At 39.9% G+C, this 21,091-nt stretch overlaps 14 protein-coding genes across 14 annotated transcripts; 5 read left to right on the forward strand and 9 right to left on the reverse strand.

The window, feature by feature from the left end:
* Positions 1-319: 319 nt before the first annotated feature.
* ALF1 (Alf1p) lies at positions 320-1,081 on the reverse strand (the record flags this gene model as incomplete). The annotated part of the gene is made up of 1 exon (XM_447955.1): positions 320-1,081. One exon carries the CDS (start codon positions 1,079-1,081, stop codon positions 320-322), a length of 762 nt encoding a protein of 253 aa, XP_447955.1.
* A 342-nt stretch (positions 1,082-1,423) lies between these two features.
* LSM7 (Sm-like protein LSM7) lies at positions 1,424-1,944 on the forward strand (the record flags this gene model as incomplete). The annotated part of the gene is made up of 2 exons (XM_447956.1): positions 1,424-1,435; positions 1,603-1,944. 2 exons carry the CDS (start codon positions 1,424-1,426, stop codon positions 1,942-1,944), a joined length of 354 nt encoding a protein of 117 aa, XP_447956.1.
* Positions 1,945-2,313: 369 nt separating this feature from the next.
* Positions 2,314-4,158, reverse strand: GVI51_J05599 (uncharacterized protein; the record flags this gene model as incomplete). Its single annotated transcript, XM_447957.1, has 1 exon — positions 2,314-4,158. The coding sequence occupies one exon, from the start codon at positions 4,156-4,158 to the stop codon at positions 2,314-2,316; it is 1,845 nt and encodes a 614-aa protein (XP_447957.1).
* A 338-nt stretch (positions 4,159-4,496) lies between these two features.
* On the forward strand, positions 4,497-4,796 carry GVI51_J05621 (uncharacterized protein; the record flags this gene model as incomplete). Its single annotated transcript, XM_447958.1, has 1 exon — positions 4,497-4,796. The coding sequence occupies one exon, from the start codon at positions 4,497-4,499 to the stop codon at positions 4,794-4,796; it is 300 nt and encodes a 99-aa protein (XP_447958.1).
* Positions 4,797-4,982: 186 nt separating this feature from the next.
* On the reverse strand, positions 4,983-6,806 carry MPF1 (Mpf1p; the record flags this gene model as incomplete). The annotated part of the gene is made up of 1 exon (XM_447959.1): positions 4,983-6,806. The coding sequence occupies one exon, from the start codon at positions 6,804-6,806 to the stop codon at positions 4,983-4,985; it is 1,824 nt and encodes a 607-aa protein (XP_447959.1).
* A 472-nt stretch (positions 6,807-7,278) lies between these two features.
* Positions 7,279-8,310, reverse strand: GVI51_J05665 (SDR family oxidoreductase; the record flags this gene model as incomplete). The annotated part of the gene is made up of 1 exon (XM_447960.1): positions 7,279-8,310. The coding sequence occupies one exon, from the start codon at positions 8,308-8,310 to the stop codon at positions 7,279-7,281; it is 1,032 nt and encodes a 343-aa protein (XP_447960.1).
* Positions 8,311-9,429: 1,119 nt separating this feature from the next.
* Positions 9,430-10,380, reverse strand: ASI2 (Asi2p; the record flags this gene model as incomplete). Its single annotated transcript, XM_447961.1, has 1 exon — positions 9,430-10,380. One exon carries the CDS (start codon positions 10,378-10,380, stop codon positions 9,430-9,432), a length of 951 nt encoding a protein of 316 aa, XP_447961.1.
* Positions 10,381-10,695: 315 nt separating this feature from the next.
* PGA1 (Pga1p) lies at positions 10,696-11,271 on the forward strand (the record flags this gene model as incomplete). The annotated part of the gene is made up of 1 exon (XM_447962.1): positions 10,696-11,271. One exon carries the CDS (start codon positions 10,696-10,698, stop codon positions 11,269-11,271), a length of 576 nt encoding a protein of 191 aa, XP_447962.1.
* Positions 11,272-11,490: 219 nt separating this feature from the next.
* NSG2 (Nsg2p) lies at positions 11,491-12,462 on the reverse strand (the record flags this gene model as incomplete). The annotated part of the gene is made up of 1 exon (XM_447963.1): positions 11,491-12,462. The coding sequence occupies one exon, from the start codon at positions 12,460-12,462 to the stop codon at positions 11,491-11,493; it is 972 nt and encodes a 323-aa protein (XP_447963.1).
* An 859-nt stretch (positions 12,463-13,321) lies between these two features.
* On the forward strand, positions 13,322-14,899 carry YCK2 (serine/threonine protein kinase YCK2; the record flags this gene model as incomplete). Its single annotated transcript, XM_447964.2, has 1 exon — positions 13,322-14,899. One exon carries the CDS (start codon positions 13,322-13,324, stop codon positions 14,897-14,899), a length of 1,578 nt encoding a protein of 525 aa, XP_447964.2.
* Positions 14,900-15,242: 343 nt separating this feature from the next.
* On the reverse strand, positions 15,243-16,124 carry CUZ1 (Cuz1p; the record flags this gene model as incomplete). The annotated part of the gene is made up of 1 exon (XM_447965.1): positions 15,243-16,124. One exon carries the CDS (start codon positions 16,122-16,124, stop codon positions 15,243-15,245), a length of 882 nt encoding a protein of 293 aa, XP_447965.1.
* Positions 16,125-16,672: 548 nt separating this feature from the next.
* AAH1 (adenine deaminase) lies at positions 16,673-17,716 on the reverse strand (the record flags this gene model as incomplete). Its single annotated transcript, XM_447966.1, has 1 exon — positions 16,673-17,716. The coding sequence occupies one exon, from the start codon at positions 17,714-17,716 to the stop codon at positions 16,673-16,675; it is 1,044 nt and encodes a 347-aa protein (XP_447966.1).
* A 411-nt stretch (positions 17,717-18,127) lies between these two features.
* Positions 18,128-18,517, forward strand: GIM3 (tubulin-binding prefolding complex subunit GIM3; the record flags this gene model as incomplete). The annotated part of the gene is made up of 1 exon (XM_447967.1): positions 18,128-18,517. One exon carries the CDS (start codon positions 18,128-18,130, stop codon positions 18,515-18,517), a length of 390 nt encoding a protein of 129 aa, XP_447967.1.
* A 358-nt stretch (positions 18,518-18,875) lies between these two features.
* Positions 18,876-20,390, reverse strand: MEP2 (ammonium permease MEP2; the record flags this gene model as incomplete). Its single annotated transcript, XM_447968.1, has 1 exon — positions 18,876-20,390. One exon carries the CDS (start codon positions 20,388-20,390, stop codon positions 18,876-18,878), a length of 1,515 nt encoding a protein of 504 aa, XP_447968.1.
* Positions 20,391-21,091: the final 701 nt, after the last annotated feature.

Here is a 21,091-nt window from a genome sequence, read left to right on the forward strand (position 1 = left end):
CAAATACTCTTACAATAATAAACTATCTAGATTCAACCGTTGTTAGCTAATATCAAGATTGAGATTTGCCTCCTAAGAGATTACAAAATCTAAATTTTAATTCCGATTTCATCACTATCAACCAAAAATTGCGTTCTTTTTTTCCTTCTTCTGTCAACTTACTAAAGACATCGCAGGAACTCATCGCAAATTCAACATATGATGGCTATCCTGGCTTCGGAAACCTATCTAATACTCTATTGTACAGTAGAGTCCTTGTTTATGATAGCGTTTCCTTTCACTTTCCTTGATATTTCAAAAATTTGCGTTCACACGCAGCTTATATCTCATCGGAGTCCGAACCCGAGGTTTCGAAAGGAGCATATTGTGTTCCTGTTTCCACCTGTTGTGGTCTCACAAATCCACCGTGGTTGTCACTAACAGGCCCAAAATATGTGTGTTCTTTGAAAACACCGTTGTTTTTACCCTCAGCCTTATCGAATTCCACACCACACCATAATCCAGTTAACCCCTCGACAGGACCAACGTATCTGAGCCAGCCGCGTCTCTCAGAGACACCCTTAACCGTGCATCTCTCACCCAATTGTAACTGAGACGCCTTGAGCTCTTGTTGTTCTAGGTCTTTGGCCATATTTGCATTGTACTCAGAATCAAATCTGCCCAACTGTTCTTGCTGTTTCCATCTAAGAACTGTGTTATCACGGTTCTCGTAATCCTTTTGGCTGTATTCAAACAGGGGACCTTCATCTTGTTCATCTTGCTTCATCAATTGATATATTAACGAGTCCTTGTTTGTATCCTGGACTATTATATAACAACTGGAATGGCCTTCTAGTATACGTTGATCACCGTTGGTTTCCTTAGTGACTTCCAGATCCCATTGTCTCTCATCTGAGCTAGCGCGACCCATTGGCGTTCTGTTAAAAGCTACATAGAGTTTCATATCCTGCGGATCAACTCCACTAAATGCATAGATCTGCTCACGGAGCTCGGACACGGTAATACTGTCAGAGTACATCTTTGTGGGCTCTTGGCCATTGAAAAGCCTCACAGTTACTGGGATTTTCTTGTCACTGGTCATATGGAAACGAGGTTTGTCTTGCTAAACACTTAATATTAAACTAACTATTTGTTATAGGTACGCCTCTTCTGAAATTATCCAAGAGGCCTCTTTCCAGTATGCAATTGATATTTCAAATTTATCATGCTGTTGCTAATGGATATCACATTATTTCAACTTGCGATGAGTTCGCTCGCCATAGTCAAAAAGTGAAAAAAATGAAAATTCATCTAAAATTTAGTAGTATAATAACATTTACAGGACATAGTTCAAGAGTTTTGATTGCTCATTGCTAACCATTAAATAATATATCACAGCATTCACAGAACCATATAATCTATAGGTTTTACCAATAAAGCAATAATGAGCGAACAGGTATGTATTTATCCCGAAGGGATTGTTAAATGGCAATTAGCCCCACCAACTATGTTCATAATACTAACCGACCTTTTCTTTTCGATATTGCAAAGCTCTTACCATGCAAATCATAAACTTGATGTGTAAACTGGTGTGGCTGTAATAATTGTGCTTTATAGGTACAGAATACTCAACAAGCGGAACAGAATAACAACAACAGAGGGCAGCAAAAGAAGAAGTTTGAAGCTCCAAAGAGAGAGGCCATTGTAGATCTAGGTAAATATAAAGACAGCAAGGTTTCAGTCAAACTGATGGGTGGTAGAATAGTGACAGGCATTCTAAAGGGTTACGATCAGTTGATGAATCTCGTGCTTGAAGAAACAGAAGAGACATTGAAACCAGAAGTCGAAACAGGTGCTACCCAGCAAGTTACAAGGCAATTGGGTCTAACTGTCATAAGAGGAACTATTTTAATATCCTTGAGCCCACTGGATGGCTCTGAGGTGCTTTACATTCAAACTAACTAAGCTATACAAGGCAAGACTCATGAAATGATATACACGGAAAGCTGAACATTTTTCTTTCACTAAATTGAAACAACAAACCATTATAAATCAATCATGGCAAATGCTATGTATTGGTACTCCCTAGCAATTAGTTCTAATTCAATCTTTTGTAATTATGATGCCTATCAAACATTTGGTAAAACATCAAAACTCTTATCCTTTCCATTTTTAATAAACAGAATTTCAAAAATGATACTTAATGGTGAAGTTGAGGTATTTGTATTTGCAGTTATTTTATAATGTTATTCTGTCTTTGCCATCTGATAAATAAAATATCATCGAGGAGAGTTATAAATTAAATGTATAGTAATATAATATTAATTAACTAATTCAAAACCCTTCAGAACCATTAAATCCTGTAAATGATGTCAATAAGAAGATGTTATAATACTTCTTCTTGGAGATTTCGTTACAGTGGTTCCATGCTGAAGTTAATCTACCGTCAATGCAAGATCCACTCATGTAAAAGTTGTCTGCTCCTGATCCATCAAACATATGAGCAAATGCATCCTGTAAGATAGTCATTTTCAAATCCTCAACAGAACCATATTCCTTTTTAATATAATCCAGTAAGTACTCATCATTTTTAACAAGGTCATTTATTTGGATTAATGTTTGATCGAATGGAATTAGAATGCTTGGTACTTGAGTGTACTTGTCCAGGAAGAACAGGGCATTAGGAACAGCATCATCTCCTAAATGGACAACAGATGACCCCACCCAAGCTTCTGTTTTAGATCTACACTCCCCAATAATCCTGTGCATTTCTTTGTAGATTCTAGGACAAGGTTTAATCCGATTTAGGCCATGTCCTGTTGAAGCCAGTCTATAGTTAGATCCATCAAATAGATCGAGGTCAGCAATATACCATAACTTTACCATCTCCCTTTGAATAATAGACCAAAGTGTTAGAGACTGTTGTACGTAGTGCCATTGTCTCTCATGATCGTGTGTTAATCTGGCACCATTGCGACCATACTGAATACCAATGTTATACTTTGCAGCCACTTCTGGTTGGCGGAATATTTCTAATCTCGATAACATTCTCAACACAGGCTTTCTGTTCATATTCACATATGCGTTGTAATCTCCAATAGAGTACAAAGCCTGTCTGATGTCTTCCTTTGAGTAGTGTTTGCTGCTGTACTTTGATGCTAGAGTTTCAATAGCAGTTTCTTTTTGTTTAATACTTCTATTTATTTGATTCCTTGTTCTACCGACAGGAGAAATATGGCTAGTAGCCGCTAGGATCAATTTATCTTTGAAAATTCCCATTGCTTTACCATTATCTTCCGTCTTAGTTGTTAAGAATGACTGAACTGTTAAGATAGGTTTGTATAAGTGAAATTCCATATGTTCACAAATTTGAGGTAATCTGGAATCCATAACCATGTAGCATAACTTACCGTATGTGTCACGCATACGTTCGGGGTTCATGATTTTGTATCTTCTTCCGATTTCAAAGATATCCTGGAACCATTTAGCATTGTCAGAAAAGTTTTTCATATCCAATAGCTTCTGACCCAATTTCATGTTGGAAGCCACTACCAAGCCTGAAAGCACAGAACATATTTCTTTCAATTGTTCTACTATACGTCTTGATTTCGATTTGTTTGACAAAATATCGACTCTATCTGTATATTCGGAGACTTGCAAAGCTGCTTCCAACAGCCTTAGCAAATGTCTTTCTTCATATGTTAATCTCATAGGTATGTAATGAGACGTTTCAAAAAGAATGGACATCAATTTGTTGTCAATAGAATTGGTATCTTCAACAGATTCCTGTTTCTGAGCCGGTATCTCTGAACCATCATAATTATTTATCGTATCTTGTAATTCTTTCTGTTCACTACTGTCAGCAGGTAATTGTTGTAGTGTTGTTTCAGTGGCCTCACCCGGGTTATCTATTGAAACTTTAGTGAATTCATGCTTTCTTCTTTTACCACCTCTGTGAATCATTTCATAGCAGATCACACAAAAGTTCTCTTGACAATCTTTACATATGATCTCAAACTTCATATCCCTACATTCTTCACAAATACTGGGATCAAGTGGTGCTTCCTCATTGTCAGACACATCGTGATCGCTATCACCATGCTGTACTTCGTCATCGCTATTCTCAACGTACTCAGAGTCCAATATTTCCTTTAGTGATCTTTTATTCGCGGTCCCCATTGTTACTGCTACAAATTTGAGTTGATGTTTTCAATATAATTGAATACTTTCCAAATTCAAGAACTTCGCTTGACAAATAGTTATTAATTATATATCTGGCTTCATCATCTCATCGATGCCGTTTCTGCCAAGTTTTTCAATATTTTTTCAAAATTTCGCTTAGAACTCGATGGTAGGATTAGGGATCATCAAAGATCATTATCGAGTTGATAGTTTTCAAGAGGAAGCAAGAGAAGTATCAAACAGATCCACTTATTACAATATTTGATATTCATTTCATTGATTGACGTAAGTTTGAAAGGTTTCATCTCAGTCAACGCTCCTCCAAAATTGACATAATGAAGACTACGAAAAGTTCAAATGGAAGTTATTATCATGATCTGAGGCGTGCATTACGTATTGGTGTATTATTTATACTTATTTCACTGCTATTCACTTCTCGATTGAGAAATATAGTACAGCAGTTTTTGAATATGTTTGGTAGAGTACGAAGTGGTTACTCGATAGAAGATGTCAACCATGTACCGATATTCTCTGAGCCAGATTTTGATGGTGTGGATGTGCATACAGTAGACATTAAGAGATTAATAATGTTTTTAGTGGTATTTTTTTCATTAGCCATTCCTTTCGTATTTTAGATAATGTCAATAGCAATCTATATTTCCGTGCTAAATTTGCACTACTGTCAATAAGTTTAAATTTAAAGAATAATGTGACTCTTTAAGGGAAAAAAATATTCTAAAATTCATATAACAGTATTGTTTATATCACTACAAAAAAAAAAAATATAATAAAGCCAATAGGTCATTAAAAAGGGGAGAATACTAAGTAGACATAGCTCCAACTATTTTTGTTTCCATTAGGTATGGTTTGATATCCTTTAGAAGTGATGGATTGTACATCTTATTACGAAGACCAGCTTTAACGTAAATAGTTTCTCCCTCCCATTTAGCATCAGGAGCTAATGGTCTGATACACCGCAGTGAGTGTCTTATATAGCGTTTTCTTGTTTGCTCTTTTTTGACAGGGTTCCACTTAGTGTCACAATCATTCATGTCATCAGTTTCCAGCTCTTCACCTTCTTCAAATATTTCAAACTCTTCTAATCCGTAATCTTCAATATCGATATCGTCCTCGTCATCCTCTTCAATCTCCTCCTCTAATTCGATCAACTCGGGAATCATACCATCAGGATATGTTGACTCATTTGAATCAAATGAACAATCCATGGAATTGCTGAGTCCAAGAGAAGACGTTGACGACAGAGAGCTACCAAACTGTAGAGGGGACCAATAGTCGAAATTGTAATTGATCCTAGCCAATTTTGCATGTGGTTTATCGAGGTCATATTCGCAGAATGATGAGTTCGCTGTGAGAGTCTCATATAATGAAAGGCATTCTGAAGGCGACCTGGTGAGGTTGTTTAACCCGTCCATCACATCAGACTCGTTATCGTGCAACGAGGTTGTAGTTGATCTTGATATTGAGTTGTTTGGCGTAATATCTCCATGAGCAGAACTCTCACTTCTACTTTGATCAGAGGCGGGCGTCCTTTCTGGAGGCTCATGGTGAGATTTTTGCCTCACTAATGCGGCATCTGGCTGCTGTTCGGATGTGAATGGATTTTTGAAATCGATCTGTAAGGGTTCAGAAGCTGATTTTGCACCTGTGAAGTGCTTCAAGAACGAATTAGCCCGTCTTCTAGTTGACGATGATGGGCCTTCCGTGTTTCTTACAGGTGTTCTCCCCGAACTGTGTCTTCTTCTAGAGCTGAAGCGTCTCCTACTGTGCCCACTATGTCTTCTTCTGCGCCTTCTGGGCACGATTCTGTAGTTTGGGTATTCTCTGTCGTAGAGGTCCTTTGACACATTTATGCCCATGCTCAAGTACATCGACCACATGATCATGTCATCTATGTGCTCGAACTGGACGAGAAACTGCTGGTCCTCCATCCGCAGACGCAGGCACACTAAGTAGGCGTCCTTGTAAACGTTCTCTTCATCTATGTACACTTTCTTCCGGGACTCGGAAGTGGGCATTCCGACTTTTGCGCCTTGCAAAGAGTAGCTCTTGAAAGGTACGAACCCCGTGCTCACGTCCATCGAGTCGCAAGTCTCTGAGCAGTACTCCTCGTAGTTTGTATCGTATATGAAGTCGTACTGGTTCGACCTCTTCTTCCTAGCACCGAGGGCATCCTGCGGCATGTTTTGATAAGAGTTTGTGAATCCCGCGGGCGTCGGGTGGAAATCCAGCGGCTCGAACGCCGGCAGATAATTCTTCTTAAACCTGGTAAACCGCTCCGACAGCCTCCGCACACCGCTCACACTGGGCTTGGCACTCACGTAGCTCAGACTCTTGCTTGCGGGCCTGCTCTTGGGACACCTCGGCAAGTACAGGTTCAGCTGCGTCGAATTGATATGCAGCACCACATCGTACCAGCAGGGGTCTCGCGACACCTGTGTCGGCGACTCCCACTCCAGCTTGAACTTAGCCCTCACAAACTTCTCAACAGCAGGCGAGTACCCGGGCAGCTCTTCCGCACACTCCAAACTATCCGCACTATCCACACTATGCACACTATGCACACTATCCACGCTATGCACGCTATACGCCGGCAGCTCTATACCCATATCCATCTCTGTGTCCATGTCTGACTCGATCTTGTCCGCGACACCTCGGCCGTATTGACTCCCAGTTCTGTGCGTTTCACTGCTATTATATAGTTTCTATGTTTCTTATCATAGTTTATAGGAGCTAATTTGACAGGATCCCAGTCCATTATAGCGATTCGAGTGCGAGAAGCACAGAACAGACAGCACAGAATGACTTCCGCTGCATAGAAATAGTGTGGGGGGGATAAGGGAACACAGAAGGCACCGCACACGCACAAACAGATAATGATTGGAGGAGGGGGCTCAGACAGCATTGCAGGAGAAAGAAAGCCAATTAGTGGGGTCCTCTCTCAGTGTGGGGGAATTGATTGGGTAAGGGGGGCTTGCAGTGGGGGGCTTGCAGTGGGGGGGTACTTATCTCTTAGTGAGATCTGTATGCACATGATCGGCACCGTTGAGAACAATGGGGGGGAGGGAGGAAATAGCGTATATCAATTACTTATATTATTTAACTAATGTATTCTTTGATCTCGGATTCGATCCAGTCCCAGAGAGCCAGGTCTGTTCCGTTTTGCAGGCCTTCCTTGACGTCCTCTCTTGGTTCGTGTACCTGGTCGAACGGGCAGATGTACTTGCCTTGGTCGCTTGTGGTTAGCGATGGGGAGAGCACGCTGTATAGTTCTGTGTAGGCACCGTACTCAGCTGGGTAGAACAAGCGGCCGACAGTGGCGCGTGTCCATGGGTGCCAGTCTCTCTGCAGGTCGGTTCTGAGGTTGCCCGGGTAGCACGAGACGGAGACGCAGCCGATCTTGTCTACCATCTCCTTGTTTCTTGTGGCCCACGCCTTGGCCTGCAAGATGTTTGCGGCCTTGGTGGCACCGTACAGGGTAGTTGCTGCTGGGCGCTTCTCAATGGCAACGCCGTCGAATCCCGGGTTCTCCCAGAAGATACCATACTGGCTTGGGCCCAGCAAGTGTGCACCGCTGCTGACCCACACTATCCTCTTCAAAGAGGTGTCGTCTTCTTTCAAAAACACTGGGTCCAAGTAGTGTTGTAGCAGCTGTGGGCCCATGACATTGGTTTGAAACATAGCCTCGAGTCCCTGCTTGGAGGTCCCGGCGTTGCTGGAACTCATCAACCCAGCGTTGTGGATAATAATGTTCAATGGCTTGCCCGCAAGTATCTCTTGGATTCTCTTGCCAGCTTGTGGGACCGTGGTGAAATCCAGGAAGTCGCAGCCACTGACAACGCTGATGGAACCTTTGCTGTTTCCGATCTCCTGCTTGATTGACTCTGCAGCTTCAAGACCCTTGGACTCCGTCCTACAGACACCGATGACATTGCAATTCTTCTGGTATAGCAGCTTCGCAGCTTCTTTACCAACACCGGTGTTGCAGCCAGTGACCACCGCTGTCTTGCCAGTGAGGTCTGGGTACTTGTCTGGCGTGTATGTAACTTTAGTTGCCCAGAAACCATAGATGATCTCCTTGAGAGCATAACATTTGCTGTAGCTAGGAGCCGGTTGGGTAGGTGCTGGCATTGTTACTTTTTTGTATGGTTGCTTCTTTATGTTCTTGTTAAAAAGCAGTTCTCAGGTGCTTTTCGACTGTAGTGGTTCTCTTAAATATGAACAAATTAATAATTGGAACAGGGGAAATTTATTTGTTGTCAGTCACAGAATCAGTCAGTTTTTATACACATAGAGGATCAATTATAACTAATTCAGCTTAAATGGTTGCTTAGAACTAAAAAAAACCTTCAAAAAGAAATTTGGGCATAGGCATTGGTTCGATCGGGTCAGTCGGGTCGGAACATTTCTATCTACAACACTCCCCCCACAGTCAATCATGCCAGTAAGTTGCCAATATCAATTGAAATCCGATCATGCTTATTCTAACTATAGTGTGCTTTGCTGCCTGTATGTTGTCAATAGCTAGAATAAGATTTACCGTTTCTACTACTGATGTTTCTGAGGAAATATATGCGGGAAAAGTAGTATTTTTTGCAACCCAATCGGCAACTTCGATCTGGTGGGTGGGGGGCAAACATTGGAATAAAGGGTCTCATCCGATATCCCATCCGATATCCCATCCGATATCCCATCCGATATCCCATCCGATATCCCATCCGACTGCAATAAGACAGCAACCAGATTCAGTTATGCTTATTACAGCTATACTGGTATTACACACTGGGAAGTAGCAGCTATAGGATGTTAGCCGGGACCATTCCGAATCTTTTCTGATAATCCAATGGAAGTTCAAGGTCCCATTTAGAAGTTGTTACTATGCCAAAATCTCATCTACAGGTTCCACGGGATACTTACACTTTGTGGCCGTATTAACAAATAATTAGACAATTGGTGACGATAGTTACAACGCATAGTTGCATAAAGTTCTGAGTTATATGGTTGTATATGTGGATAGTGTTATGTCAGCCCCGTTTATTTATATATGTCGTTTCGTATGAGTGTGTACCGTCGGCCGATGAGGAGGCGGCAAATTTAGTCCCACGGCGTCCGTTACTCAAATCGCATCGCCTATAAAGATAATTAAAAAGTGTAGTGGTCCCTTATCTATTTTATTTTAGTGTTTCATTTTTGGCTAAACTCTATTTATGAAACTATCTCATTTATTCATTAAAACGTTAAATATTTAGCTTAAAAAAGTCCTGAAAGTATCTGCTGCGTACTCTTATACCTTCTCACTATAGTTAGACCCACGCATAGACTAAAGAAAAACCCAGCAATCATTAGATAGGTTGTACCTCCAATACCATATAGCAAATAAACTAATATCGTAACAATCTTTATGCTTTTCTTATACCATCTGAAAAAAAATCCGAGAATCATTCTATAAATTCCAACTGATACAGGATATTCTTCCGTATCTGTGTATGACCTATCTATATTCAATATCCGTCTCAAAAGAGCCTCACCTATTGGCAATGAGTAATACACGATGATGTTATGAAATTTCCCTAACAGTCCTAAGCCTGGACCGCTATCGGATGTCTCTGGGGTACTTGGCTTTATTAGACTGATAACGTCAACTGTATCTATTGCATACCAATATGTTAAAATCTCTCTAGTGAAATCACGCTCTGAAAATGTCATGGTACTAAATCCACTTCTCAATACATTGTATAGTGAAAAAGGGAATAATAACGAAAGTACTAGATAGTTCAAAACTAGTAAGTTCCTGACCAATGTTCTGAAAAATGAGGGTCTCTGAGCGAAGGGTGTTCTTTGATTCACCCCATTGCTGTTGCTACCAATACTATTGTGAGAGGGGAGATTTATACCTAGCATATTTCCATAATTATTATTTCTATTCTCAGTGGCTGCACCATTATTGTATGAGTTATTTGTATGACTATTAGAATTCGTGTTCTCATGCCTTCTGCCAGTAATTCGTATCCTCACATGATGATTATCAATTTCTTGGCTCCAGTTCCTAAGTACCCGACTTAAAGTCTCATCTAGATTTCTTTGTAATACTTCTTCGCTTGTCTGTATCTCGTGGGCATCCTCCCTAGATTGTAATCTCCTCCTATCCTCCAAATACTGCTCGTATAGTTCCGAGTCAGAATCTCCTTCCTGATCATTCATCTTGTAAGTCACCTCCCAATATACAGTAGTTCTGTTCTAGAAAATAGATAGTACTTATATTTCTTGTTGATGTTTGATGAGTCTTGAACTAATTAATTTATAATAGGTACTGTAATTACACGGCCTGCATTCGGGTACCTTCCCTATTTTCTATAGTAAGTCATTTCCGATCAATTTTGAAAAAGTTTCCAGGGCATCGCCTGATTGTGCCAATATAATAGATGAGCACACTATAATAGAACACTACGTGAGGGATCGGTGTTGTTGTAATATGATCCACTTATTGAACCAATTCTGTTAGATTTGTGGTTTGGCATGCTTTTATATTATACAGTACTTCCGGTCCTGTGGCTTTGTGCCATTGTCAGTGCCAACACCGAGACTTTACGGATCAGGATACCTAGGCAATTCAAGACCTCTGAGCTAACAAGGCAAGTTCATGACAGTTATAGCATATTAAAGAATTTAGAAGATACAGCAATTGTTTCAGGTAATATCAATAGCACGAGTCCATTTCATGTGATTGAGGTGAGGAGTAATTGGAGTGGTACAACGTTGGATGTCAGAGTATCATGGACAGCAGCAGATGGATACAGTATAAATGATCTTGGCTATCTGCTTATAACTAAAGAACACGAAGTTGTTACACCATGGTCAAATGAAACTTTCGAAGGACTCCATGAGAAGCTATACGTATATTTTAAAGTTGTTCCAGATAGTTATCCGCTCTTAGAAGATGGTCAAGTATTCAATGTTGCTATTAACATTAAGGAAACGTTTTTGGGCCTTACATCAGACTTATATGTAATGATAGCGTATCTAATTGTGCTGGCAAGTATATCCAGATTGGTGGTGGTTCATGGGTGGAAACTGTTGTCGCCTTTACTGTAAGGTAGTCATCAACTTTTAGCATAAAGATTAGTAAGAAAGTAAGAGTTATATAGCATTGCATTACTGAATAATTATTCTAATATAAATGCCGGGGTAATTTACGGGTAATCCATAGAGAAACGGTTAGCAGAGAGAAGATGGATGTGATAGAATAGAATTGATTATATATGTGCAAAGTGGATAAATAATTGTATGAGTACTCCAAAATGGGGGTCTAGATCATAGGTGGTATAAGTATCTACCGATCTTACCGAACATCAAGGAACCCAAGAAGTAAAAATCCATGAAATATAGGAACTGAGAAACGTCTGTGATTTCATGAAAGCATGACGCGCAACATAGCAGACCCAGCACGGAACAATTTGAGAACATGGATAAAGTACCATCAAAGAATAACCACAGGATAACGTTAAGAAGACCCCATGCACCAGCTGCTTGGCCTGAAGATGCCCATTGGATCTTCCTGATACCGAAGGTTACACCTAGCATTGCGTTAATGCTTCTGATCACCGAGGATAGACTGTAACTTGTTGGTCTTAGCTTAACTTTAGTGATGTGATCCATCAATGGGATAATTGATCCGAAGATGATACCTTCTAGGGCGTAACCGAACCAATCTGGCAATATGCCACAACTTAGTTTCTGTTGGATGGTGACACCCCATAGCAATGGTCTGGAGGCAAAGTCCTCGTGTAATAGATGGTTATCGTGTAGATTCCGAGATAACTGGTGGTATGCTACACCGCTTATAGAAAGCACGACGATGGCGAATACGAAGTTTGTAAACCTTTGGAACGGTGTAACATGGAAGGACATAGTATTGGCCATAGTGGCATCAAGTCCCAAGTTGCCACCTGCAGACATGGAAGGTGTCAGCAATGTCTCATTTATAAGCTTCTTGTGTTGAGAAAGCGGGCGTATGTGCGATCCCTCGGAAACATCGATCAGTGGAGATTCGTTTACCTTGTCGTTGTCTTTCTTCAAATGTATAATTTCATCAATGGCATAAAGAGGTGTGTCCAAAGAGCTAGACTTTGACCTGGACCGTTTCAGTTCTTCGTAAATTTCAGCGTCTTCACTCTTGACAATGTCCTGGTCATAGATAGAATACAATTGAGGAGTCGTAAGCGATGAAATAGACTCGCTGCTCTCCACAGTCTTGACGGCTTTCTTCTTTCTACCTTTCACCATTGTTCGTTGTTGTAGTTGATACTGGTCTGTTCTGATTGATACAAACAATGGCCACTATTCTAACAACTATTATAGGATTCGCACAGCAACTCTTTTTTGGGCTCAAATGATGAACTTCTGAATTTTAAAAGAGGCGAAAAAAAAAGTCTTGAACAGGAGCAAATAGTGGGTTTAAGAACAACTATGAACGCCATATTGGCATGGATAGGATAGGGATCTCAGTCAGATAAACGCAGACGTAGTTTGGAAGTATTATGTATACAATCTACAATTGGTTAGTTGCTGTGGTATCCCCATCTTGATAGCGTGTAGCTCTTTTTTTTATTGCATTTTCGAGTGGATAGTTCCTCTTCTATAGATGGACTCACCATTAAAAATGTATATAACTGTTCAAGATACTACAACAGCAAGTTTCATAGATATTTGTGTATTACAGGAAAAGACAGCTGTATCATTTGATATTCAAGAAGTTATCTGGTACTTTCACAGCACACATTTCATCAATTGCCTAATTATTGTGTCGAAATGTGTCAATGCAACGGTGAAATCAGTGGCCATAGGTTTAATATCCCATTGATAGTATCATTGTAAAATATCAAGTATTAGTCTATACTATCTCAGGCATACGGTGTCATGTTAGATATCCTATTAGTTACTACTTCCCTTGTCATAAATATTCGTTCAATGTCATTGTGGTGCTGCATTCATTGATCCTTGTGTCTCCGACCCAATGATCAGCACGACCCAGGAGGGGGGGGATGAGTGTGGATCGTGAAGTGCAGGTACATATATATATGCGTGTAGGGTTAATACTTCTCATGTTCCGTGGCTTATTTGCAACAGATGAGTGTATGGGACAATGTCTTTGCAACAGCATATAGTTACCAAGAACCACTTGGCTGCTACTACAACCGCGACGACTAACGACACTTCTCAGTATCCAAATGCAAGTAATGTGAGATTGCTTAACGGGCATATGCCGCACTCTCTAACTGGGACGCCGTCTCCTGGAATGATTACCAGCAATAGCAGCACCCAAGGAAGCATGTCCTCTTCTAAGGACAACGGTAACGGTGGTACCATCGCTGGTTTGCACTACCAGATCGGTAAGAAGATCGGTGAAGGGTCCTTTGGTGTACTATTTGAAGGAACAAATATCATAAACGGGATGCCTGTGGCAGTTAAATTCGAACCTCGCAAGACAGAGGCACCACAGTTAAAGGATGAGTATAGAACCTACAAGATCCTCGCAGGTACTCCAGGTGTTCCTCAGGCATATTATTTCGGTCAGGAAGGGTTGCACAACATCTTAGTGATGGATTTATTGGGTCCTTCTTTGGAAGATCTGTTTGACTGGTGTGGAAGACAGTTCTCTCCAAAGACAGTGGTACAAGTTGCTGTGCAAATGATCACACTGATAGAGGATTTGCACGCACACGACCTGATATACAGAGATATTAAGCCTGATAACTTCCTGGTTGGAAGACCTGGTCAACCTGACGAAAATAATATCCACTTGATCGACTTCGGTATGGCCAAGCAATACAGGGATCCAAAGACTAAACAACATATCCCTTATAGGGAGAAGAAATCACTGAGTGGTACCGCAAGATATATGTCCATCAACACCCACCTGGGCAGAGAGCAATCTAGAAGAGATGACATGGAGGCATTGGGACATGTTTTCTTTTATTTCTTGAGAGGACAATTGCCATGGCAAGGGTTGAAAGCTCCAAATAACAAGCAAAAATATGAGAGGATAGGTGAAAAGAAGAGAACAACTGACGTTTATGATCTAGCCAATGGTTATCCTGTTCAATTCGCGAGATACTTAGAGATAGTAAGAAATTTAGGTTTTGATGAAACACCAGACTACGAAGGCTACCGTAAGTTGTTAGCCTCTGCATTGGATGACATCGGAGAGACTATGGACGGTAAATACGACTGGATGGAGCTTAACGGAGGTCGTGGCTGGGACTTAACGATTAACAAGAAGCCCAATTTGCACGGCTATGGACATCCAAATCCGCCTGGTGACAAATCTCATAGGAACAGAAACGCTGCCAAAGGTGGTAATCATGCAAACGATGCTAATCATGGCGGTCTAGATCCCACCTCTTATGAGGCCTATCAACAACAAACCCAACAGAAGATGTTGCAACAACAGCAAAAGCAATCGCAAAGAAATCAAAATACTGCAGTTGATCAGCAAAACTATAGATTAAACAACAATCCAATAAATAACACTAGCCAGCCAAATAACTACAAAGGAAATGGCGGTAAAGATACGAATATGATGAACGGCAACGGTAATGGTAATAGATATAACTTTCAAGAGCAGCCAACTACGACGCATGGTCAAACCAAAAATACACAGCAGGACATGCATTCCTCTTCATCTGAGAAAGGATTTTTCAGTAAGCTGGGTTGTTGCTGACTGATATACTATAGCACATTATCATTTTCCAACCTTCAAATGCATATGAAATGTAGTTTTTACAACAGTTTTGAAAATAAATGTCGCACCCTTTATGGCATTGGTCTTACATCAAATGATTTGATGTTGTAGTAAGTATCATGACAGATCAATTCATATGGGTAAAACTGTTCTAATCATTTATGCAATAACCTAAATATTGTATTAGGTTAATTTTGAAAAATCCTGATCTTTAATTTTTAATTAAACTATTCCATTTTCTCGATATATAATAAATTGATTACTATTATTCTTATGAGCGGATATTTTGGATGTTAAATTATATAGATTGTTACTTATATTACTATATTTGGCCTCTGACCAAATACAAAGTATCTAAGTCCTTTACTAAAACGTTGACCCTTCCGGAGGTTTCAATCCCAACGTATTCATTAAGCTTCTCATCGTATTTGTACAAAAATAACTTCTCGCCTTTAGTTGTGTCCACGTTCCCATTTACATTCGTGACATGGAGTTGCTGGGATAGATAATCAAGTGCTCTGCCAACGGGCCAAATCTTATTGATATATAATGGTACTTTAGTCAAGCCTAGGGTATCACTCGTTTCATCCTCACCCAATATTACTTGGCAATAAATATAAATCCTGTTTTGCACAGGTATCTTAGAGTCACCTTTAGCGGTTTTCTTTAGAGTAGAGAGTTCTACTAATCTGTTGGAACTAGTTGATACCTTTTTCTTTGTTTTTGGGTCGGATTTTGTTCTCTTAAAGAAATTCAGAAGCTTGTTCAATGCTGCTGGATTTAGAGTTGATCGTATCTTGGTTGTCTCAGAAGGCTTATTCTTTGTTGTTACACCGCTTGAGCCTAACTTCACTGGTGATTGTGAAGTCGTTGAACTTGGCGATGGTGATTTGACCCTTATATGGGCCTTCTCAGGTAATAAACTTTGAAAGAACTTACCCCCATTCGATTTGGAGGATGAAGGAGGGCTTCTTGCCCCATTGTTCTCTAATTCTTCAGGATGGTCTAATAGCCATTTACAATGGTGTGATTCCTTGGACCTATGCTCCGAACAAAAATCTCCATCACATAGCTTACAGTGAAACGGTAGAAAGTCAAGTTGACGGCAATACTGACAGTGTGTACCAACATCAAGCATACCCGTTTCTTTCTCCTTATTATTCATATCATTCACCACACTCTGTGGCGCTCTTTTTGCAAACATATCTATGCTCTTATTATTTGAAAATCTTTAGTATTTATTGATACTGATTATAATTGCGAGATAACATTTGGATAAAGCAGTAAGACCTTTATATATTCATATTGGTTAAATTTGGTAAGGCTTTTGACGATTTGCCATCGGTATTATGATGTACATCCTTAATTTGCTGCTGTTTGCACTGCAGTTTCTGTGAGCTCATCGAGGAGAAAGTGATATAGAGAGCTCATCGCCAGCCTTGCCACAATAGTAGTCATAGTCATAATTGATGGAATAACAATATTCCAGCACAATCAAGAATAATTAAGCTTCTCCAAAACTATCCTAAATCTTGGTATAAAGATTGGATCATAGTAGGATATAAGCTATTTCTATATTAGCTAAAAAAAAAATATTGTTGTATGAATTATAGTACCTATGTTGAATAGTAGTTTTTGAATTATAAATAAATGCCCCCATTATGCTATGCACGTATTCATGCTTAATGTAGTTTATAAATGGATATTGTTGAGAATGCAAGTTGTAATTTTCGGGAAAGTTGGTGTATTGAATTAGTTGGTGTACTTGGCAACCACGGCGTCAACCTTGGCCAGTAGTTCCTCCTTTCTCTTTTGTTCACACCAGGAACCGTTGATACCGTTCTTGGCAATACGTTCCCAGACCTTGAAGTCCCAGTCTGGGAAGTCCTTGTTGACTTGGTAGTAGTTGTCAAGAATGTAGCCACCAAAGTAAGCTGGATCATCAGAGTTTAGGGAGAATGCGATGTTCTTGTCCAAAAACAATTGCAATGGAATCTCCTTCACTGATTGTACCACTTGTAGTTTAACGTTGGATAATGGACAAACAGTCAACAGAGTTTGTTGTTCTGCTAGTCTAGCCATTAATTCCTCACTTTGCTTGGAGTTTACACCGTGATCGATTCTAGTAACATTCAACAGGTCCAAAGCATCAGAAACAAATTGATGAGTACCTTCCTCACCGGCATGGGCTGTTAGTCTCAATTCAGGGTTAATCTTAGCGGCACGCTCATAACATTCGACAAACAAGCTTGGTGGGAAAGGCTTCTCAGCAGAGTCCAAACCTAGACCATGAATGACACCGGATTTGATTAATTGTTCAGCTTCCTCGATTGTTTGCAAACAATCTTGAGGTGGTAAGTGTCTTAGCAAACACATGATTAGTTTGGATGTAATGCCTAATTCTTCATGAGCCTTCTTGCAGGCCCTTTCAAAACCTCTGGTGACTGTCTCCAAAGAGACACCTCTAGTGGTGTGAGATTGCGGATCATAGAACAATTCAGCATGCACCAAACCTTGTTTAGAGACCTTAGTGAAATATGCCCATGCAAGGTCAAAGAAATCTTCCTCTTTCAACAAGACATTGGTACCGATGTAGTAGTAGTCCAAGAAGTCCTGCAAGTCCTTGAATTGAGTATAACGAACAGCTAGTTCTTCTGGGGTCTGAGGGAAGTGATCAGGCAACTGAATATTGTTTCTCTTGGCCAAGGGGAACAATAGATCAGGCTCTAAAGTACCTTCCAAATGCAAGTGGTGTTCACACTTTGGCAACTCTAACAAAAAGGATTCTGGGACCATCTCTTCAAAGAAAATAAAACTCGATTAAGGCTTTATTGTATGTACTATTCCAGGATATAAATGCAAGAAACTACACAAAGAAGAGAAAACACAGAACCATTTCCTTCCAAAAGGATTAAAACCAGAACGATTCCCAGACAGTTTAAAAGAGAAAGAGAATAACTCGAAAAATGCCAATCATATGCATCCAGGAACTATAAGTATATTAAAAAGTCGATGACTATTTATACTTTTCGACAAAACTCATACTGAAAGTGAAAAAAGTGAAAAAAAAAAAAATTTGCGATGAGCTTGTCACTGAAATAAAAGAAATTAGAAATAAAAAAAAAAAAGAAACAGTGAAGGGGAAGTTTATAAGCTGGGTGTGAGGATCATTGAGATACTATATCATACCAAAAAACATCGGCAAAGATGGAACTACTACCAGAAGGCAAGAAGAATAATATTGAGGTGACCTTTGCTGATCAACAAAAGATCAATGAGTTCTCCAAGCTGATAATGCGCAAGGATGCTTTGGAAGCAGAGTTGAAGAAAGAGAGACAGGAGAAGGAATACCTAGAGGATGTTTCACTAGAAATTGAACTTATAGATGAGGATGAGGAAGTACAATATAAAATGGGTGAGGTTTTTGTGTTTCTGAAACAGAGTAAAGTTGTTGAGCAACTCGAAAAGGATACAGAGATAATAGACGAAAAGATTTCTCAATTGGAAAGTAAACAGGATGATTTGGAGGACAGAATAAAAGAATTGAAAACCTCTTTATATGCTAAATTTGGTGACAATATCAATTTAGAACGTTAATACTAGGTAATAAAATCAAAGGTAATACACTGTTGCTGTACATATATAATCTTCATTTGTTTGCTGGATAACACTCTCGAGATAATAAACAAAAAGCTTTATACGGTAAGCCTAATTACGATACAAAATATAGACATATTCTGTTGTAAAATAAAAATAATAAAACACTATACCATTATAGAAGTGAAACTTTTAATCTTACTTTGTTATTGATAAATTAAATTAAATTGCACATGCGAAAAATTACTTATTAGACTGAAAAGCATTATGATTTGTATCTTGGAAACTATATATTGGGATCAAAACGAGGGACTTCAAAATAGGGATTAACAAAAATGAATACTTTAGTGAGATATATTTAAACTGTTTGCTTTTCACCCATATTAGAGCCTGCCTCATTAGATCCTGATTCTGACTCAGAAAGCTTTGAATCAATCACTTGTTGTGGTCCAGTAATTTTATCGTCAATGGAGGACATTTTTGGTTGCATACCTGGAGACCTTGAACGGACTGGTTCAGGAATATATTCTTGTTCCTCTTGGTATGTAAACTCGCCAATCTCCGCTTCATCAGTACCTTGTTCCTCTTCTTCTGGTCTTAATCTTAGTCTCAGGAATGGAATTTGATCCATGGCAAGAAGCAAAATTGCAGTAATGGTGACTGTCCAGGCAATTGTTGCACAAATAGCAGCCAATTGGTATCCCACTTGTTTCCAGTGATGGTTTAACCATCCTCCTGCAATTGGGGCGATGTATGAACCTGCTGTTGCGTTAACATAATCAGCTGCGAAGATACCGGTTAGCACGGAACCAATACAACCACCAACACCATGCAATGCATACACATCAAGACCATCGTCGATGTGCAGAACATTCTTCAAGTCAACGGCTAAGTTACAGCCTGCTGCAGAAAGCACACCGATGATAAATGAAGACCAAATTGGAACAAAGCCAGCACCAGGTGTAATACCGACCAAACCAGAAATGATACCAGAGCACATACCAACGGTGGTCCATTTTCCGCCAGTTCTGAAATAGTCGATGAATAACCAAGTTAGACCACCAGATGCGGCAGCCAGGTTTGTGTTCATAGCAGAGTACCAGGCTCTAATGGAAGCATTACCAGCAGAACCTGGGTTAAAGAATTGCCATCCAAACCATAGGAAGACGGTACCCAGCACAACAGAAGTGACTGAGTGTGGCTTATACTTTGGCATACCTTTCTTGGCGACTGGATCGTTTCTCTTACCCAAGATTAATGCGTAGACAAGAGCACCATGGCCGGAGGCCGTGTGAACAGGTCCAGAGCCTGCATAGTCCAGAGCACCCAGTTTAGCTAACCATCCCTCCGCATTCCATGTCCAGCATGCAATGGGGCAGTAGACGATTGTCATCCATAGAAATAGGAAGATCATCATTGGCATTAGACGAGCTCTTTCGCAAGCACCACCAAGCATTAAAGCACCAGTTACAGCAGCGAACATTCCTTGGAAGATGGCAAAGACGATATCAGGTACTGATGTGACGACGGATGGTGCACCAAGGACATTTCTAAAACCAAAAAACTCTAGAGTTCCCAAGAATCCGTTTCCTCTAGTTTCATGGGAAAATGATAGTGAGTAACCCCAGAAGAACCATTGGAATATCACTAAGCAAGCGGCCATGAGCGATGCCCATAGAAGTGATAAGGCGTGTTTCTTTCTGGAAAGACCAGAGTACAGCAGACCTATGCCAGGCACCATAAGCCAGACACCTGAGGTACATACACCTAGCCACGTCATATTGACTAGGTCAAATTGTGTGTTTAAATCGGTGGTAAGTGAGTCACCACCTGTCCCATGACCCGTTGGGGTCCCTGTAAAGTTGTAAGACATTGTTGTATTCTAGTGTATAATTGTTTTCAATGTGTTCACTTTTATTGAATATACTAACACTGTCAAAACAAGATTTCATATTATCAAGCTGTTATGGAATTGAAATATTGGGTAGTTTATATATGTTTTTTTATGGTCAGTTGATTGAATCATGACTTCATTTTATTCCTCTATATAGAAAATCGTTACTAATGGAGACAATTAAGGTTTCCCTTATCTGTGATAGATAATATTAACGATGCAGAGGTCAATACATCAAGAACTGTAGCACCTAATGCATAACCGCGTTATATTGAGAGTTTAAACAATCATGATCACAAAAAGAAAAGTAATGTGACATGCAATATGGGTTGTTATCTCAGATAAAATGATTACAGATTTGGAGTTCCGCATCGGGTAAAAGATAAGACACCTGCAGGCGGACTTGCATTTTTACAACTGAACTTGCAAACAGTATGAAGACCCTTTTGTTTTTAATCATACTTAGCGAGGGATTCCTACGATCTTACTAAACTCCGTTTCAGTTTGCATTTGACTAAACTACAAAGCAACCTCTATTTGTTATTTTTTCATGATGATTCGGGTGATGCGATGGGCCGATAACAGTTGCTTATCTGAGAGATAAGGCTCAGAGATTAGAAAGATAAGTTAGAGATAACGAGGGAAACGTGATATTCCGTCGGGATTTCGGCATTGTTGGT

The sequence above is a fragment of the Nakaseomyces glabratus genome, chromosome J (assembly GCF_010111755.1).
Source record: "Nakaseomyces glabratus chromosome J, complete sequence".
NCBI lineage: Eukaryota > Fungi > Ascomycota > Saccharomycetes > Saccharomycetales > Saccharomycetaceae > Nakaseomyces > Nakaseomyces glabratus.